The sequence below is a fragment of the Candoia aspera genome, chromosome 13 (genome assembly GCF_035149785.1).
Source record: "Candoia aspera isolate rCanAsp1 chromosome 13, rCanAsp1.hap2, whole genome shotgun sequence".
Classification (NCBI taxonomy): Eukaryota; Metazoa; Chordata; class Lepidosauria; order Squamata; family Boidae; genus Candoia; species Candoia aspera.
The window spans coordinates 734,375-747,784 of record NC_086165.1 but is presented as its reverse complement, the minus strand read 5'-3'; the positions used below and the strand labels follow the sequence as shown (position 1 = coordinate 747,784).

Below are 13,410 nucleotides of genomic sequence, written 5' to 3'. Positions count from 1 at the left end.
ACCAGTTCTGTGCAGTGGGAAAACTTGCCGATTCCTACACAAGCCTTTAGTTGTGTTTCACCTGGACGCAGCCTCTCAGGCTGTCTTTCCAGCGTCCGAAGTGACTCCTACAGCCGCTGCCTGTGGAAACAGGAAGAGGAGTACACTCTGCCATATGCAGCCTTTGTCTTCTTCTGAGGAATTCCAGCCAGATCAGAGATTTATGCAAAGTTCAGATTTAGTTCCACAACAGCTGGACAAGCTCCTAGGAGGTACCTTGCTGCTTTTAAGCCAATAGATCCTGAGTAGCCCCCAAAGAAAATGATTCTTCGTGGGCACTGAAACACCCGCAATGACACCCTAGCTCTGTCCTCTTCTGATTCCTTGCATCTCCTTCCTTGCTCAGTCCAGGGATTTCTCTGTGGCCCAACCCTGCTCACACCCGGCCGGTAAGAATCAATCTTACAGCCGAGCTCTGCAAAAGTGGCGGCTTTCCCCTCTGGGCCCACAAAGGTAGGGTTGACCGGGCAGGTCCATAAGCCACCACTTTTGTGGGCTTCTTGCCAAGAATATTTATCCTGGCAGTGGTTATGATGATGCTTTCTTCCTCTATCCCACTTCTTCCAAATATACCCACTGCTTTTAAGAGCCGCAGCAACACTACTAAAGACGGCATACTCAGAGTGGTTGCGTTTAATCCGGGCCAGCTGATCTTTTGACCCTGGGCTTTTTAGCTACTTTGAAGAGGAGGGGATTTTGACAGGCCTGCTTCTTATGGCCTGCCAAGCTAGCTAGGCTAGGCTGTCATTAGCAAGTAAACGGATGCACCTTATTTGGATTTTGGCCCTGGGGAGAGTAGTCCTCTTTATGAAGGACAGCCATTCCCTGCTCTGTTGCGTCTCTCTATCAAACAGCAGCTTTGATGTTGCCAAGTTTTTGAGTCCACATACATAGAGTTCCTCTGGGTGCATTTCCAAGCCTTCACTTCTGTATTGTAGGAGGAATACGTTCAGGAAGGGATTCGTTGGACGCCCATAGATTACTTCAACAACAAAATTGTTTGTGACCTCATAGAGAACAAAGTGGTAAGCGTGGGAGGGTCTCCACAGGCCGAGACTCGTCTCTATCGTCCCTTCCTTGATGCTGTTGACTGGCAATGCCAGCAATTGAATTCAGAAAAGGGCTACAATCCTTTCCATTGTGGCCAACAACTCTCTAATTAAAGCCATCCAATACCAGTCAATCCTAAAATGCACCAGAATTGAGGACAAGCATCCTTCCTAAGTTTTACTTCCTGTTTCTATTGTTGCACCAGAATCCACCTGGCATCATGAGCATCCTGGATGATGTCTGTGCCACAATGCATGCTGTTGGGGAAGGAGCAGACCAGACATTGCTGCAGAAGCTGCAAATGCAGATTGGGACCCACGAGCATTTCAACAGCTGGAATCAGGGCTTCATCATCCATCATTATGCCGGAAAGGTACCAGGATTTCCACACTGAGTATTCAGGGAGGGCTCCCATTCCCAGCCGGAAAGGCCGTATCAGAGTTTTTGTCTGATTTATTTGAAAGGCCCTGGATTAGGGCCTTCCAAAGGCCCTGGATATGACTGCTTTACACTGTGATACAACTAATTGCTGGATTTGTCAAAATTCCACACTGGGAGCTAGCACAGCTTTGCTTTTCTACTGGAGAAGGGCCTCTTCCTCGCCAGGTGTCTTCCTGGCCAAGCCGGCTGAGGCTGGATTGGTTCCCTCTCTCCCCATCAGGTCTCCTACGACATGGATGGATTCTGTGAGAGGAACCGAGACGTTCTGTTCATGGACTTGATTGAGCTCGTGCAAAGCAGCGAACTGTACGTAAGACAGGGCTCCTTTTGCTTACACATAATACGATCTTGCCAGGACATTTGTGGGCTACTCTAAATGGCAGTGACAGGAGCTCGGCGTGCATTCTGCAAGATTAGCTGGGTATTCCCAAAGCCCGAACAGTCCCCAGCCTGGCTGGCAAGCGGTGCCAAGAAAGCTCTTATTCCGAAACCAGAAAGCACTCAGCCTTCCTTTGGAAGGGGGAACTCTTAAGCAAGCCAGGAAGAAGCGCAGGCTTGCACAAAAGCCTGGGGGTGCAAAAATGGATTTTGAAGAAACCAGCACGTCAAGAGCAACAGAACAGATGTTAACCTAATCAGAAATGGCACGAGAGCCTGTAGGTAGCTGGCTAACGAGACACGAGGGAAGCTAAAGGAGATCTGCGTCCTGCTCCAGGATATGAGTCCTGGAGTTGGAATGCTGAAGAAAGGCTCAGCCGCCTTTTGGTTTCCTAAATGCAAAAATACTGTAACCGCTGTCCAGTGGGCCGGAAGGACCCCTTTTGCAGTTTGCGTATTGGCTCACCCTATCCGAGGCGCCTGACCTGTGGGGGCCGGGGGCCACGCGGAAGGCTTGGGGCGCTGAGCAGGCACGGGGACGAGGCAGATGGGCCGGGCTGGGATCTGCGTTCCTGATTTCCTAGTGTTGCTTTTAGAGTTACTACATTAAACTGTACTGCCATTTCACTGTGCTTCCTGCTTCAAATGGCAGGAAACGGCACCCCCAGTTTTTAGCCAAAGGGGTCGGCAGAGGCCGGGGGGCTGCCAGTGGCAAACTGCAGCAGACTAAATCCGCCCACCTCCTCCTCGGTCTCCAGCTGCTGCTCCGTGCCCCCTGCTGACACTCTGCTTCCCCTCCTCCCCCCAGGCCTTTTATAAAGGCTCTGTTTCCAGAGAACCTCCAAGCCGATAAGAAAGGCCGACCCACCACTGCTGGCAGCAAGATCAAGGTGGGTGCTGTTGGGTGGGGGCCCGTGTGGAGGTCTTGGTCTTTTCAGCACCCGGAGGGGATAGGGGTTGCTTCAGGAGTATCCAAATGCTCCTGCTTGAGTTACGAAGCCTAATTTAAAAACAGGAGCCCAGCGGAAATTTAATGGGAAAACGAGATTTGCCCAACCTGTGCAACTGGAGAGCGTCTGGTGGTTGGCCACCCTCACTTGCACACCAAGCCTGCGTGGCTGCATCCGTATCTGTCCCTTCTGTTGCTCCTCCTGCAAAAGACAATGACACGGCTCTGAGCGTGCGTGTCAGCCCTTACCTCCTGCCTGGCCCCCCTGCTTCTGGGCTGGCACAGCCAGTCACCTTCAGCAGGGCTGCCCCTTGGCCCTCCCAAGCGCACTGCCCGCTGTGTCCCACCAGGGGATGGGCAGAGTAGCATCCTGGCCTGAAAACGTTGAACGCATCCTCACAACCGAAGCTTTCAGGGCTGGCCGAAGGCAGAGGCTTCATGACAGTGGGGGGATCCCTCAGGATCCAATGTTTTTGGCGGGATAACCTTTGCCAAAGGAGTGGACAGAATTGCTGCTGCTGCTCTAAATTCCCATTTCTCTGCCCTGCAGAAACAAGCCAACGACCTGGTGGGCACCCTGATGAAATGCACTCCCCATTATATCCGCTGCATCAAGCCCAATGAAACCAAAAAGCCTCGTGACTGGGAGGAAAGCAGGTACGGGGTCCCTGGGAGGCCGGAGCCGAAGTGGGGCAAGAGGGGCCAATGGGCTCTGCACCGCCTTGGCCTTTGCGCTTGGAAGGGGGGGACTGGGGCGGGGAAGACCCGAGGAGGGGCCTGCACCACCCACCCGTTCAACGGGGCTTGCACGCGTTGGCTCTTATTGGATCGGTGTCAGCACCTGATCATTCGAGGGGGATCTGACGCTGGGGCCCTGCTGCCTTTTCCCCATTCCTGCCGCTGAAAATGCTCCTTCGGAGTACGGGGTGCATCGCACAGAGAAGTGAGTTTCCCAGTTCTGATGTCCGTGTTGTCACAAGCCGCGTTGAGATAATCCAGACTTAAAAATCCCATTACGTGCTTTTTTCCGGTGATAACACACCTCCGTTCCTCTGCCTGTGTTTTTAAGGTAATTATTCTCATCATTCGAAATGGTTGTAAAAAGAGCTGATCGTTCAAAATAAATTGCTTACTGATTGCTGCCTGCTGAAATTGGAATAATGCGGGGGGGGGGGGGCGCACAAACAATCCTCTTTCCCTTTCTTAGACTTTTGCCAGTACTTGCCGGTGTCAAAGTACCAGAACCTGTGAAATGGCCCTTCTTTTGTCTGAGAAAAGGCAATTTTCAAACCGCCTCTCGCCAAGCCGCTTCCTTCCAGGCCAGCTGGTGGTTTTTTCCCTTCCAGCCAGCTACCGGCCGCTCGTCCTCCTCTTTGCACGCGCAAAAGCAGCGGCTGCCCCTTCCTGCCCACTGGGCTCAGTTCCTAACGCTCTCCCTGCAGGGTAAAGCACCAAGTGGAGTATCTCGGGCTCAGGGAAAACATCCGTGTTCGCCGAGCCGGTTACGCCTACAGACGAGCGTTCCAGAAATTCCTGCAGAGGTACCCGCTTCTCTGCGCTCAGGTCCTCTTCTTTTGGAGCAAGTTAAAACGGGGAGGGGGGGCTGCCATGGGTGCTCCAGACGCCTCCAGGGCTTCCTCTTCTGCGTTTTGCATGGCTTGATGTGCTCCCTCTTGCGGCCCTGGCCCACAGAACAGGCTTTGGTGGCTGATTGACACGCGCCCCTCGCGCTGCCATCGGGGCTGAGCGTGGAAGGGAAGCAGAGGCCCTTTCAAGGGGAGCTTTCCAGTGCGGGGGGAGGGGGGAGAGGAAGCGGCCCACAGGCCAGACCGGGGCGGTCGGAGGGCCTCCCCGGGATGCCCGGCCCCGGAGCCAACGGCCAGACAGCGCTTTGCTCCCCTTCGGTTGGCCTCCTTCTCTCTTGGCTGCTTAGGCCAAGGGACGCCCCCGCGCCGGCCGTGACTCCCAGGAGTTTCCAGTTGCGGCTGGCGCAGAGGAGAAACGAGAAGACTGTCCCTGGCGACTGAGCCGGTTTCTTACTCTCGGGCTGTTGGTGGCATTAAGATAAAATCGTTCCCTTGAATCTTTGAACTGGGCGGTTGTGGTTGTCCCACTTAGAGGATTGTCAGTTTAGGACCTTGTTCCTTCAGCTTTTGTGAAGATTGAGAATAGGCAGTCTGGTGCCTGACAGATGCTCTGGCCTCACTCCTGGCAGCCCTCGCCAGCCTGGTGGAGGGCAAGGGGCTGTGGCAGCTGCAGTCCAGAGGGTCCGGAGGGCATCCTGCTGCTTCCTAGGCATAGGCCTTGTGAGGCTCTTGGGGAAACCAGCCACGCAGAAATGGCAAAACCACTTGATTCAAACAGTTGGTCCATCCTCCCGTACGCCAGCTCTGCCCCCCGCTGGGCATTCTGGCACAGGCTGAATTGGGACATTTTATGGGCAAAGAGGGCAGGACCTCTTCGAGCCATTCTCATGCTCCCCCCAGCATGGGCTACGACAGACCGAGTGCGCAGTCTCTCTCCTCGAAGGTACGCCATCCTGACTAAAGAGACCTGGCCGTCTTGGAAGGGAGATGAAAAACAGGGAGTGCTCCACCTGCTCCATTCTGTAAACATGGATCCTGACCAATTCCAGCTTGGGAGAACTAAAGTCTTCATCAAAGCACCAGAGTCTGTGAGTCTCTGACCTGCTTTCAATTTTATACCTCATGAGACTGCCAGTAACCTGCCCGCTCCCGCCCCCACCCTGGGAAATGTAGTCTGGCACTAACAGCTCTCTGCTCCGGACCCCTTGCACGATTTATAACGAGCTGTGGAACAGACGTGTCCTGAACACTCTGCTCCAGGTCAAGGGCAACTGCCCCACCTGTCCTGTCTACAATACACTGCTCCTCTTTTCCCCCAGTGCGTGTGATGGGAATGGGAACCCTGTGGTCCAAAGCTTTTCAACTGGGAATCAGCCTGTGGGGCATGTGCTCAAGTGCTCAAGGTTCATGTGCTCTGCAGGTGCTCAAGAGGAGAGTGCCTATTTTGGAGACAATTCCCAATTTCCTACTGGGGTTGTAGGAAGTTGGACATAAGGCCGCAAAGTTATGTACAATTGCTGGCCTTGTTCACGTAACACAACAAACCATGAAGAGGTTTGTTGATTTTGGCTTGGAATGTTGTATGAATCCAGCCAATTGTGACTTTAATGTGCTGTGTGAATCCACCGTGTCTATTCAATGGAGGCGGCTAAGAGACTCTGATCGGAAAAGGAACAGCAGTGGAAACGAAGCGTTCGTTTTCATGAAAAAGTCCCTTTTCATTTCTGCTTCCAGTTTTTCTTGTATGTAACAAGCATTTTTTTTGGTCTTCTCGCCAGGCACTAGCCAGGGTTTTCTGGACACAGGAAGTGTGTCTGATGTGAACCTTAATTACATCAGATGGGCAGCTCTGTTTGGACAGAGGGCTTGCAGTTAGTGCAGCTGATGGAGTGACTCACGCAAATCACCTTGCTGGGGGAGCAGGGTGTTCTGCCAGCTCTCTGCTCCAGCTGGAAAGCTAAAGCGAAAGAGGAGAAATGCTGGAAGGAGAAGAGGCGGGGGATTGTTTTGAAAGAAGAAAACTGGTCAAGCACGGTGAAACGTGGCCTGCTCATTTCCATGGGACGGGCCACTGAGAAAGCCCAGGACAGCAGTCCTCCACAGGGCACTTCCAAATGTGTCAGACTACAATTTCCGTCACTTAGTCAGCTGGGGAAGATGGCAGTTTGACACATCTGAAGTGTGCCAGTTGAGGGACAACCACAGTGTGGGATGGGAGGGTCAGACTCTCTCTCGGAAACCACGCCCCACAGACAGCTTCCGTGCAAGAGGGCGGAGCTGTTCCTTCTTATTCGTGGTCCTGGCGTGGAAGGTTTGAATTTTTGTGGCGATGCAATGCAAGGGAGGCCCGAGTTTTAGAAATGCATCTCAAAGGTTGGCCCTAGAGCTCAGTAGCACCGCACCTGCTTTGCATGCAGGACATCCCCAGTTAGTCCTAGGCAGCATCCCTGGTTGCAGGGGATGAAAAGGGCCTCTCTCAGAGCCAAATCCTGGTGCGTCGGAACTTCAGCAGTGCGCATGCAGAAGGGATGCTGGTCTTTTGGCTGGAGGCAGTACAACTCCCTGACTGGGCTGAGAGAGTCATGGCTTTTTAGCTCCGAAAATAGCTTCCTCTTATCCGCTAAGTAGAATATGCTTTCCCTTAAGGTAGATGAATCTCAGTTTATCTAAGGACTTCCTGAATTATTTTGTATTTTCTAAATTTGGCCAAATGACCTCAGTCTGTGCTCCAAGAGCTACTTTTGAAACCAAACAGAACAAAAGAAAGCTCCCATGGAACTTGCTTGAGATGTCTCAGAGCAGGAGGTGGAGGACCCAAAAGGCACTTCTCCACCCACCCAAGATGTAGATCCCAGCACCCAAGTGTGCTGGGCAGCTTTGCTAGGAGATCAAGCTTCTAGTTTCCCTATCTGCCTTTTCTAATGGTGCCAAGATCTCCTACAAGGGATCACTGTTCTGCCTGCATCCTTGCATCTTCTCTGGGAAGCAATTACCCCTTGAATTTTGGAGACGCTTCATCAAATGGACTGGAAGGTCTTTCTCCTCCCACAGACTGGGAGTTGAGTCTGCCGTTCTGTCACTGGATTTCTATGAGACTGACAGATAGCCTTCTTCGGGATTCTGATTCCTTCTGTTTCTCTGTTGAGCCAAGAGGGCAGCACCCATTAAAACATCAAGATAGGACTGTTGGGCCAGTGAAGGGTTTTCTTTCTCTTGCAGTTATTTCTGCTGGAGGAAATGAGGGAACGAAAGTATGATGCCTATGCGAGGGCCATCCAGAAGGCATGGAGGAAACACATTGCGAGGAAGAAATACGTACAAATGAGAGAAGAAGGTATATGTGATTATTCACTGTACGTAATAAGACGGAAGATGGGCATCTTCTGTTCTTCAAGCGGTTATAGAATGAGTACATCCCTGTGTGCATGCTGCCCTCGGATGTGCAGCTTCTCTCAGCCACCCCTGCCATCGTCATCCTCTCTGCTTCCTCCCTGGCATCTGAGAATCCTGGCCCCGACCCTGCTGGCCTTTAGAAGGGCAACCAAGGCCCGGCTGTCTCTGCAGGCCTGCGGTTCCAGATGAGGGGACCCCAAGTTGGTTGAGTTGCAGCTTATTTGAGTCTGGCTGCCATTTTACTGTTTTAGTTGGTTTTTAATGCATTGTGCTGCTTTCTTTTGGGGGTTGTATTTCTTGCTGACATTTTTGTATACCACCCAGAGTCACTTTGTTTGAGTTGGGTGGCCAAAAATGCAACCAATCAATCAACTGATCCTGCAGGCAGGACTCACTGTACCTAAACAATTTAGGTACAGTGTGAAGCAAAGCTCTGGTTTCTGCCCCAATTCTCTTATAACAGTTCTACTCAATCTAAGTATGAGAGAGCTGGGGAAAAAGAGGCAGAAGCTATAGAGGAAATGAACCTTCTCTGGAAAGGTTAGGAAGGGAGCTTGGGAAGGGATTGCAGCCAGGTTTCTCCAACCTGGTTTGGCAGAGTCTAGATCCTACATGCTGTGGCTGGATCTGGGCTCAATTCTTCAAGGTTCAGTCCTGACATGTGCAGCAAATTGTCACTCTGAAGTCCATGTGGAACTCTCTCTCTCTCACTGTTCTTCCCCGTGCAAAGCCTCGGATCTGCTGCTGAACAAGAAAGAGAGAAGGCGGAACAGCATCAATCGCAACTTTGTGGGGGACTACATTGGCATGGATGGCCATCCAGAGCTACGCCAATTTGTGGGCAAGCGGGAAAAGATGGATTTTGCTGACACGGTCACCAAATACGACAGGCGGTTTAAGGTATACGAGTGAGCCAGATGGTTTGCATTTGTGTTTAGGTTAGGCTTTTCTTGAAGGCCAGGAGATCCAGTTGCAGAGTGCGTGCAGACAAGTCAGCTGCTCTTCTCTTGCTGCTTGTTCTGGGGGCCCAAGACCCAGCAGCTGTGCACTAGGATGGGAAGCTGTAGTTTGTGCAAGTGGAAACTGTTGTGCGCAAGACCCTTTCCCTCTTAGTCATGCCCATCCACATCGACACTGTGGGTGGATAGGTTGATTCATATTACCACCCACCCAAAGCATCTCATGGACTAGGATGCGGATTAGGGGGCTGTGAATTATAATCCAGTCTAGGGGTAGGGAAGAACAATGGAGGGCCCTGAAGTTCCCTAATCACAGGACCCCCAAGAAAAGCCCTGTGCTAATCCAAGATCCTGAGACAAAACACAAGGTGCCTTCACAGGGTGCTTCCCAGAGAGCTAATCCATAGGGGAATACTTGGTTCCCCCATTCTTTTGCACCTTTCCTATTTTTTTCACGTAAGCTGGGAACCCCAGGCAGTTGGGTCAGTTGGTGAGGAGCAGTGCTCGGATTGAATGTTCTTGGTCTTGGTATCAAAGCCACCTGGCCCATCCATCAAACCAGGGATCTTGTCATGTCTTGAGGCGAAGCCTGGGAACGGGCTCTCTCCCTGGCGAGGGCGGGCAAAGCAGCAGCTGCAGATCTGTTCTCATTGCAGGGCATCAAGCGAGACCTCATCCTCTCCCCTAAGTGTGTGTACCTGATTGGGCGTGAGAAGGTGAAGCAAGGACCAGACAAAGGCCTTGTGAAGGAGGTGCTCAAGCGACGGATTGAAGTGGAGAGGGTCCTCTCTGTTTCGCTAAGGTCAGGGCTGCCTTTCTGGGAAGGAAGGAAAGGCCTGGACGGAGGGGACAAAGAGGGGCTGGCCTCTGATAGTCTGGGATGGGACTGCTCTTAGAATTAACTCACCAGCCTCGCATTCATCTGCATCACTTGCAGAGTGCGTTACTTTGCTTCCTGACTACACAATGCGTATAAATAAGACACTATGCTAATCAGAAATTGGGTAAAATCCACTTAATGACAGATTCTGGTTTAATGAATTAAAAATGATTGTTTATACTTAGTCTGACAAAAGTTACTACTACTATCGGCTTCTAGTTTATTTAAAGGCATTCTACTAGTACAATTGCTTTTTAAGAAATAGAATGCTCCTGCAGAAGAAGTTAAATGGAGTTTTTGTGTCTTGTCACTGATACGTAACAGGACTATCTGGCCCCAAGGCGATTTTAAAGGTGGTTTTTACAGCCCTTCTATTCTGTAACATTATTGTAATTTATAGACTTTTGTAAAACCAGAATTCTCCCTCGAGAGGCGAGCCCTGAATTTCTCTTGCCCCGACTTCCCCTTCCCAGCACGATGCAGGATGACTTTTTCGTCTTACACGAGCAAGCGTATGACAGTCTCCTTGAGTCCGTCTTCAAGACCGAGTTTCTGAGCCTTTTGTCGAAGCGCTACGAGGAGAAAACGCAGAGGCAGCTACCTCTCAAGTTCAGCAACACGTGAGTGGGCCTCGCAGGAGACACTCCCTGAAGTTTAGGCCGAGGCAGCTCTGCCCTGAGATGCCGCCCACGGGCAGAGCTAGCAGTGAGCAGGACCCCCGGGGCACCGCAGGGGACCCTCTACCTCGCCCTCTCCAGTGGCGCAGTTGGTGACAGGACACTGGTCCTTGCTAGAAACGCGAGGACGACTGCTGACCTGCTGCTCTGGTAGGACAGACGCAAGCTGAAAGGAGATGAAAATCCCACCCAGATTCGTCTTTTAGGCAAATCACTCCTCCTTTGCCTAGGAATCAGGCGGGAAAAGGCCACTTTTTGCTGAAATCCCTTGTTTGATGGGATCAAATACAGAGGCGAGACTAGAGGAAGCCGCTATTTTTAGCTTTGCTTGAGACAGCAAATGCATCAGCCACATTAGCTCGGTCAGCAGCCAATGTCCTGTGCAATGTATCCAGGATGCGCCTCGTGTTTTCTAAAAAGCGGGTAGGGACGGCCGTGCTGTTTGCTGAGCTTCATTGTTTAATTTTGCCCGTGTCTGCACATCCTCCCGGTGTCACTTCCGGGCCCCAGGAAGTAGCAAAAACATCCCGCAGAGAGGGAGATCTTCAGGAATCCCAGCAGGGCTCTTCGGGGTCCAGCAGCCACGGAGACAGATCCACAGGGAAGACCCACTCTGGCTTCAGCGGGTTACTTACTGTTGTTCTCTCTGCGCCAGGCTTGAGGTGAAGCTGAAGAAGGAGAACTGGGGGCCATGGAAGGCTGGCGGCTCTCGCCAGGTGCAGTTCAGTCAAGGTCAGGGAGACGTGGCCGTTCTCAGGCCAAGCAATAAAGTGCTGCAGGTCAGCATTGGGCCCGGACTCCCAAAGAACGCCCGTGAGTACCGCTACCCAGACATCGCGGGGGGGTGCCGGGGGCAGGCGCTTGATGCCAGCGATTGCTGCTTGAGTGGCTTCTGGGTTGTGTTGCAGGACCCACCAAAAGGGACGTGACCCAGCCCAGAGGGCTTCTCAGAGAGACGCCAGGCCAGAACTATCCGATGCGGGCAGCTCCCCCTCCCCCCGGTAAGCCCTCAGAACGTGCGCCTCAGCGAGCCTGCTCCAAATCCATTGTCCCTAAAGGATATTCCATCTCTAATTATTAAGTTATCACGTGAAGAGAAGTCAAAATCCTGCCTTCCTTTGTGTGCAAGGCAGCTTGAATAGGTTAGAGGATCCCCCTCATTTTATTGCTGTGAATGAGATCTCCGCAGTGGACAGGAGACTTGAAGGAGGCTCCCCCCTGTATCATCCGTCAAAATTAGCAAAGGATTCAAAATGGCTGCCTTAGCCATGGTTTCTTTTAATCTGGACCTGCTGTGTCAGTCCCAACGGCTGGGTCTGCGCAATACGTAGAACCCGAGCCAAACAAAGCAGTCTGGGTTCATGTCTTGTGTGCACCCACCGCTCCTGGAGGAGAACCCTGTTCAGGGCTTCCAGCCCCAGCGGCTGCAGGGAGACTTCAAGTTTGGGCGGGGCAGCTGCGCACTAAATGCCAGTGGCTGGGAGTCCCAGCGGCGCCTGACTCCTCGTGGCGAAAAGCTGGACCACGAAGAGGGGGGTTCCCTGCTGGTCCAAAGCGGGGGCAGGGCACCCACCTGGGGAGACATTCAGGGGCAGCCATTCCACAGACGGCCACGGGCAGTTGGATCTCGGGGGTTTTCATCTCAAATTCCTTTCAGGTCTACAGAACGGAGTGATAAAGATCCAGCAGCACCCCATGCACCCTTCAGGCCCAGCGAGCCAGCGGGCTAGCCAGAAGAGCCTGTACACCTCAATGGCGTGCCCAGCACTGCCACGGGTCTCAGGGGGATCTGGCAGGGTACCCCAGCAGCCCGGCAGCCTGGATTTCCTCAGAGTGCCAGAGCAAGGTGCCGCCGGGTAAGGCTTCTGTGACGTCTGCTCGATCGAGCTCCTCGGTGCGAAGTGGCTGCTCGTCTGTCTGAAGAGGCTGGGCGCTGGGGCTGGAGGGCCGGTTGTCCGCCCCTTCTCTGGACTCTGGGAAAGGCCCGGTGGGCCTGGTGCTCTGCTGGCCTCATCTTGGCAGGCTTGTTCAGGTGGTCAAGGCCCAGGAAGGGGGCATGCCAGACACACTAAGCAACCCCTAGGAGCTACTGGGAAGCCACAGAACTGCTTTGCCACTGAACCGAGGCTGCCCCTTCCCTCATGCCCCAGGGAATGCAGTCATGTCTTTGCATTTTGTAGCACAACTGTGCTTTGCAGGGTGTCCGAAGCGCATCTGAATGAAGGAACGACCGAATGTTGCCTTGGAAGCTGTGCCTAGATACTTCAACAGGCAGAAAAGACCCATCCAGAATTGATGCTGGGTGCCTTTCAAAATCAAGGCCTTTTCATCTGCCTGTCCTACACTTGATTAATTGCTTAATCATCCTAAACAGAACTGGCAGTTATGGAAAAGCCACATGTGGTGTTGGAGCCCCCTCAATCATAGCAGTATACAACCCAGAGGCCTCCTGTTCCCATCACTCACTCACTTGCATGCGCGCACACAATGCAGAACGCCAAAACCAAAACTCTCCTTCTGGAGACAGCATTCCTGCTTCACTAGATGGCCTCTTGCAGCTGAGCTGTGCTGTCCCCCCGCACTCCCCCATCCAGTTTAGTTGGAGCAGCATGGCCCCATCACCCCCTGCTCTGGGGAAGCTCCTCGCACGCACGTTGCCACTGAATGGATCGCTGCCTGTTGGGCCCATCTTCCCCTTCTGGAAACGTTCATTATCCTCTGCCCCCATTCTGAGTCTTGGCAGTAGTGGCCAAGGCTGATAGGCCCTGTAGTCCCAGACTCAAGAAAGAACTGCATTAGAAATGCTCCCAGTTTCTTGTATTTGGCAAATTTTCTTTTGATATAAAACAGAAAGGCAAATCAGTTTAGACCCCCTCACCAGTTACAACAGGGACATCCCACCTAAAGCTCCTGGCCTTTGTAAACTCCTTATGCACCCGCCAGTCCTCCCTGTAAGGTAGGCCACCCTGTTCTAGAGAGGAGATGTCTCCGCTGTGGAGGCTCTGCCTGATTCTCCAGCGGTGCCTCTCCTCTTCGGATCTCTTGTATTCTGTAAAGC

At 52.6% G+C, this 13,410-nt stretch overlaps 1 protein-coding gene across 1 annotated transcript in view; it reads left to right on the top strand.

Annotated features, from left to right (window-relative positions):
- Positions 1 to 13,410, top strand: part of MYO1E (myosin IE) — a 43,727-nt gene that overhangs the window by 28,092 nt on the left and 2,225 nt on the right. The window contains exons 13-26 of the mRNA XM_063314294.1: positions 978 to 1,064; positions 1,295 to 1,462; positions 1,751 to 1,836; positions 2,717 to 2,798; positions 3,408 to 3,514; positions 4,300 to 4,398; positions 5,387 to 5,531; positions 7,663 to 7,777; positions 8,567 to 8,736; positions 9,452 to 9,597; positions 10,149 to 10,295; positions 11,008 to 11,165; positions 11,261 to 11,353; positions 12,010 to 12,208. Coding sequence (XP_063170364.1) covers positions 978 to 1,064; positions 1,295 to 1,462; positions 1,751 to 1,836; positions 2,717 to 2,798; positions 3,408 to 3,514; positions 4,300 to 4,398; positions 5,387 to 5,531; positions 7,663 to 7,777; positions 8,567 to 8,736; positions 9,452 to 9,597; positions 10,149 to 10,295; positions 11,008 to 11,165; positions 11,261 to 11,353; positions 12,010 to 12,208 — 1,802 coding nt within the window. The remainder of the gene's footprint in view (positions 1 to 977; positions 1,065 to 1,294; positions 1,463 to 1,750; positions 1,837 to 2,716; positions 2,799 to 3,407; positions 3,515 to 4,299; positions 4,399 to 5,386; positions 5,532 to 7,662; positions 7,778 to 8,566; positions 8,737 to 9,451; positions 9,598 to 10,148; positions 10,296 to 11,007; positions 11,166 to 11,260; positions 11,354 to 12,009; positions 12,209 to 13,410) is intronic.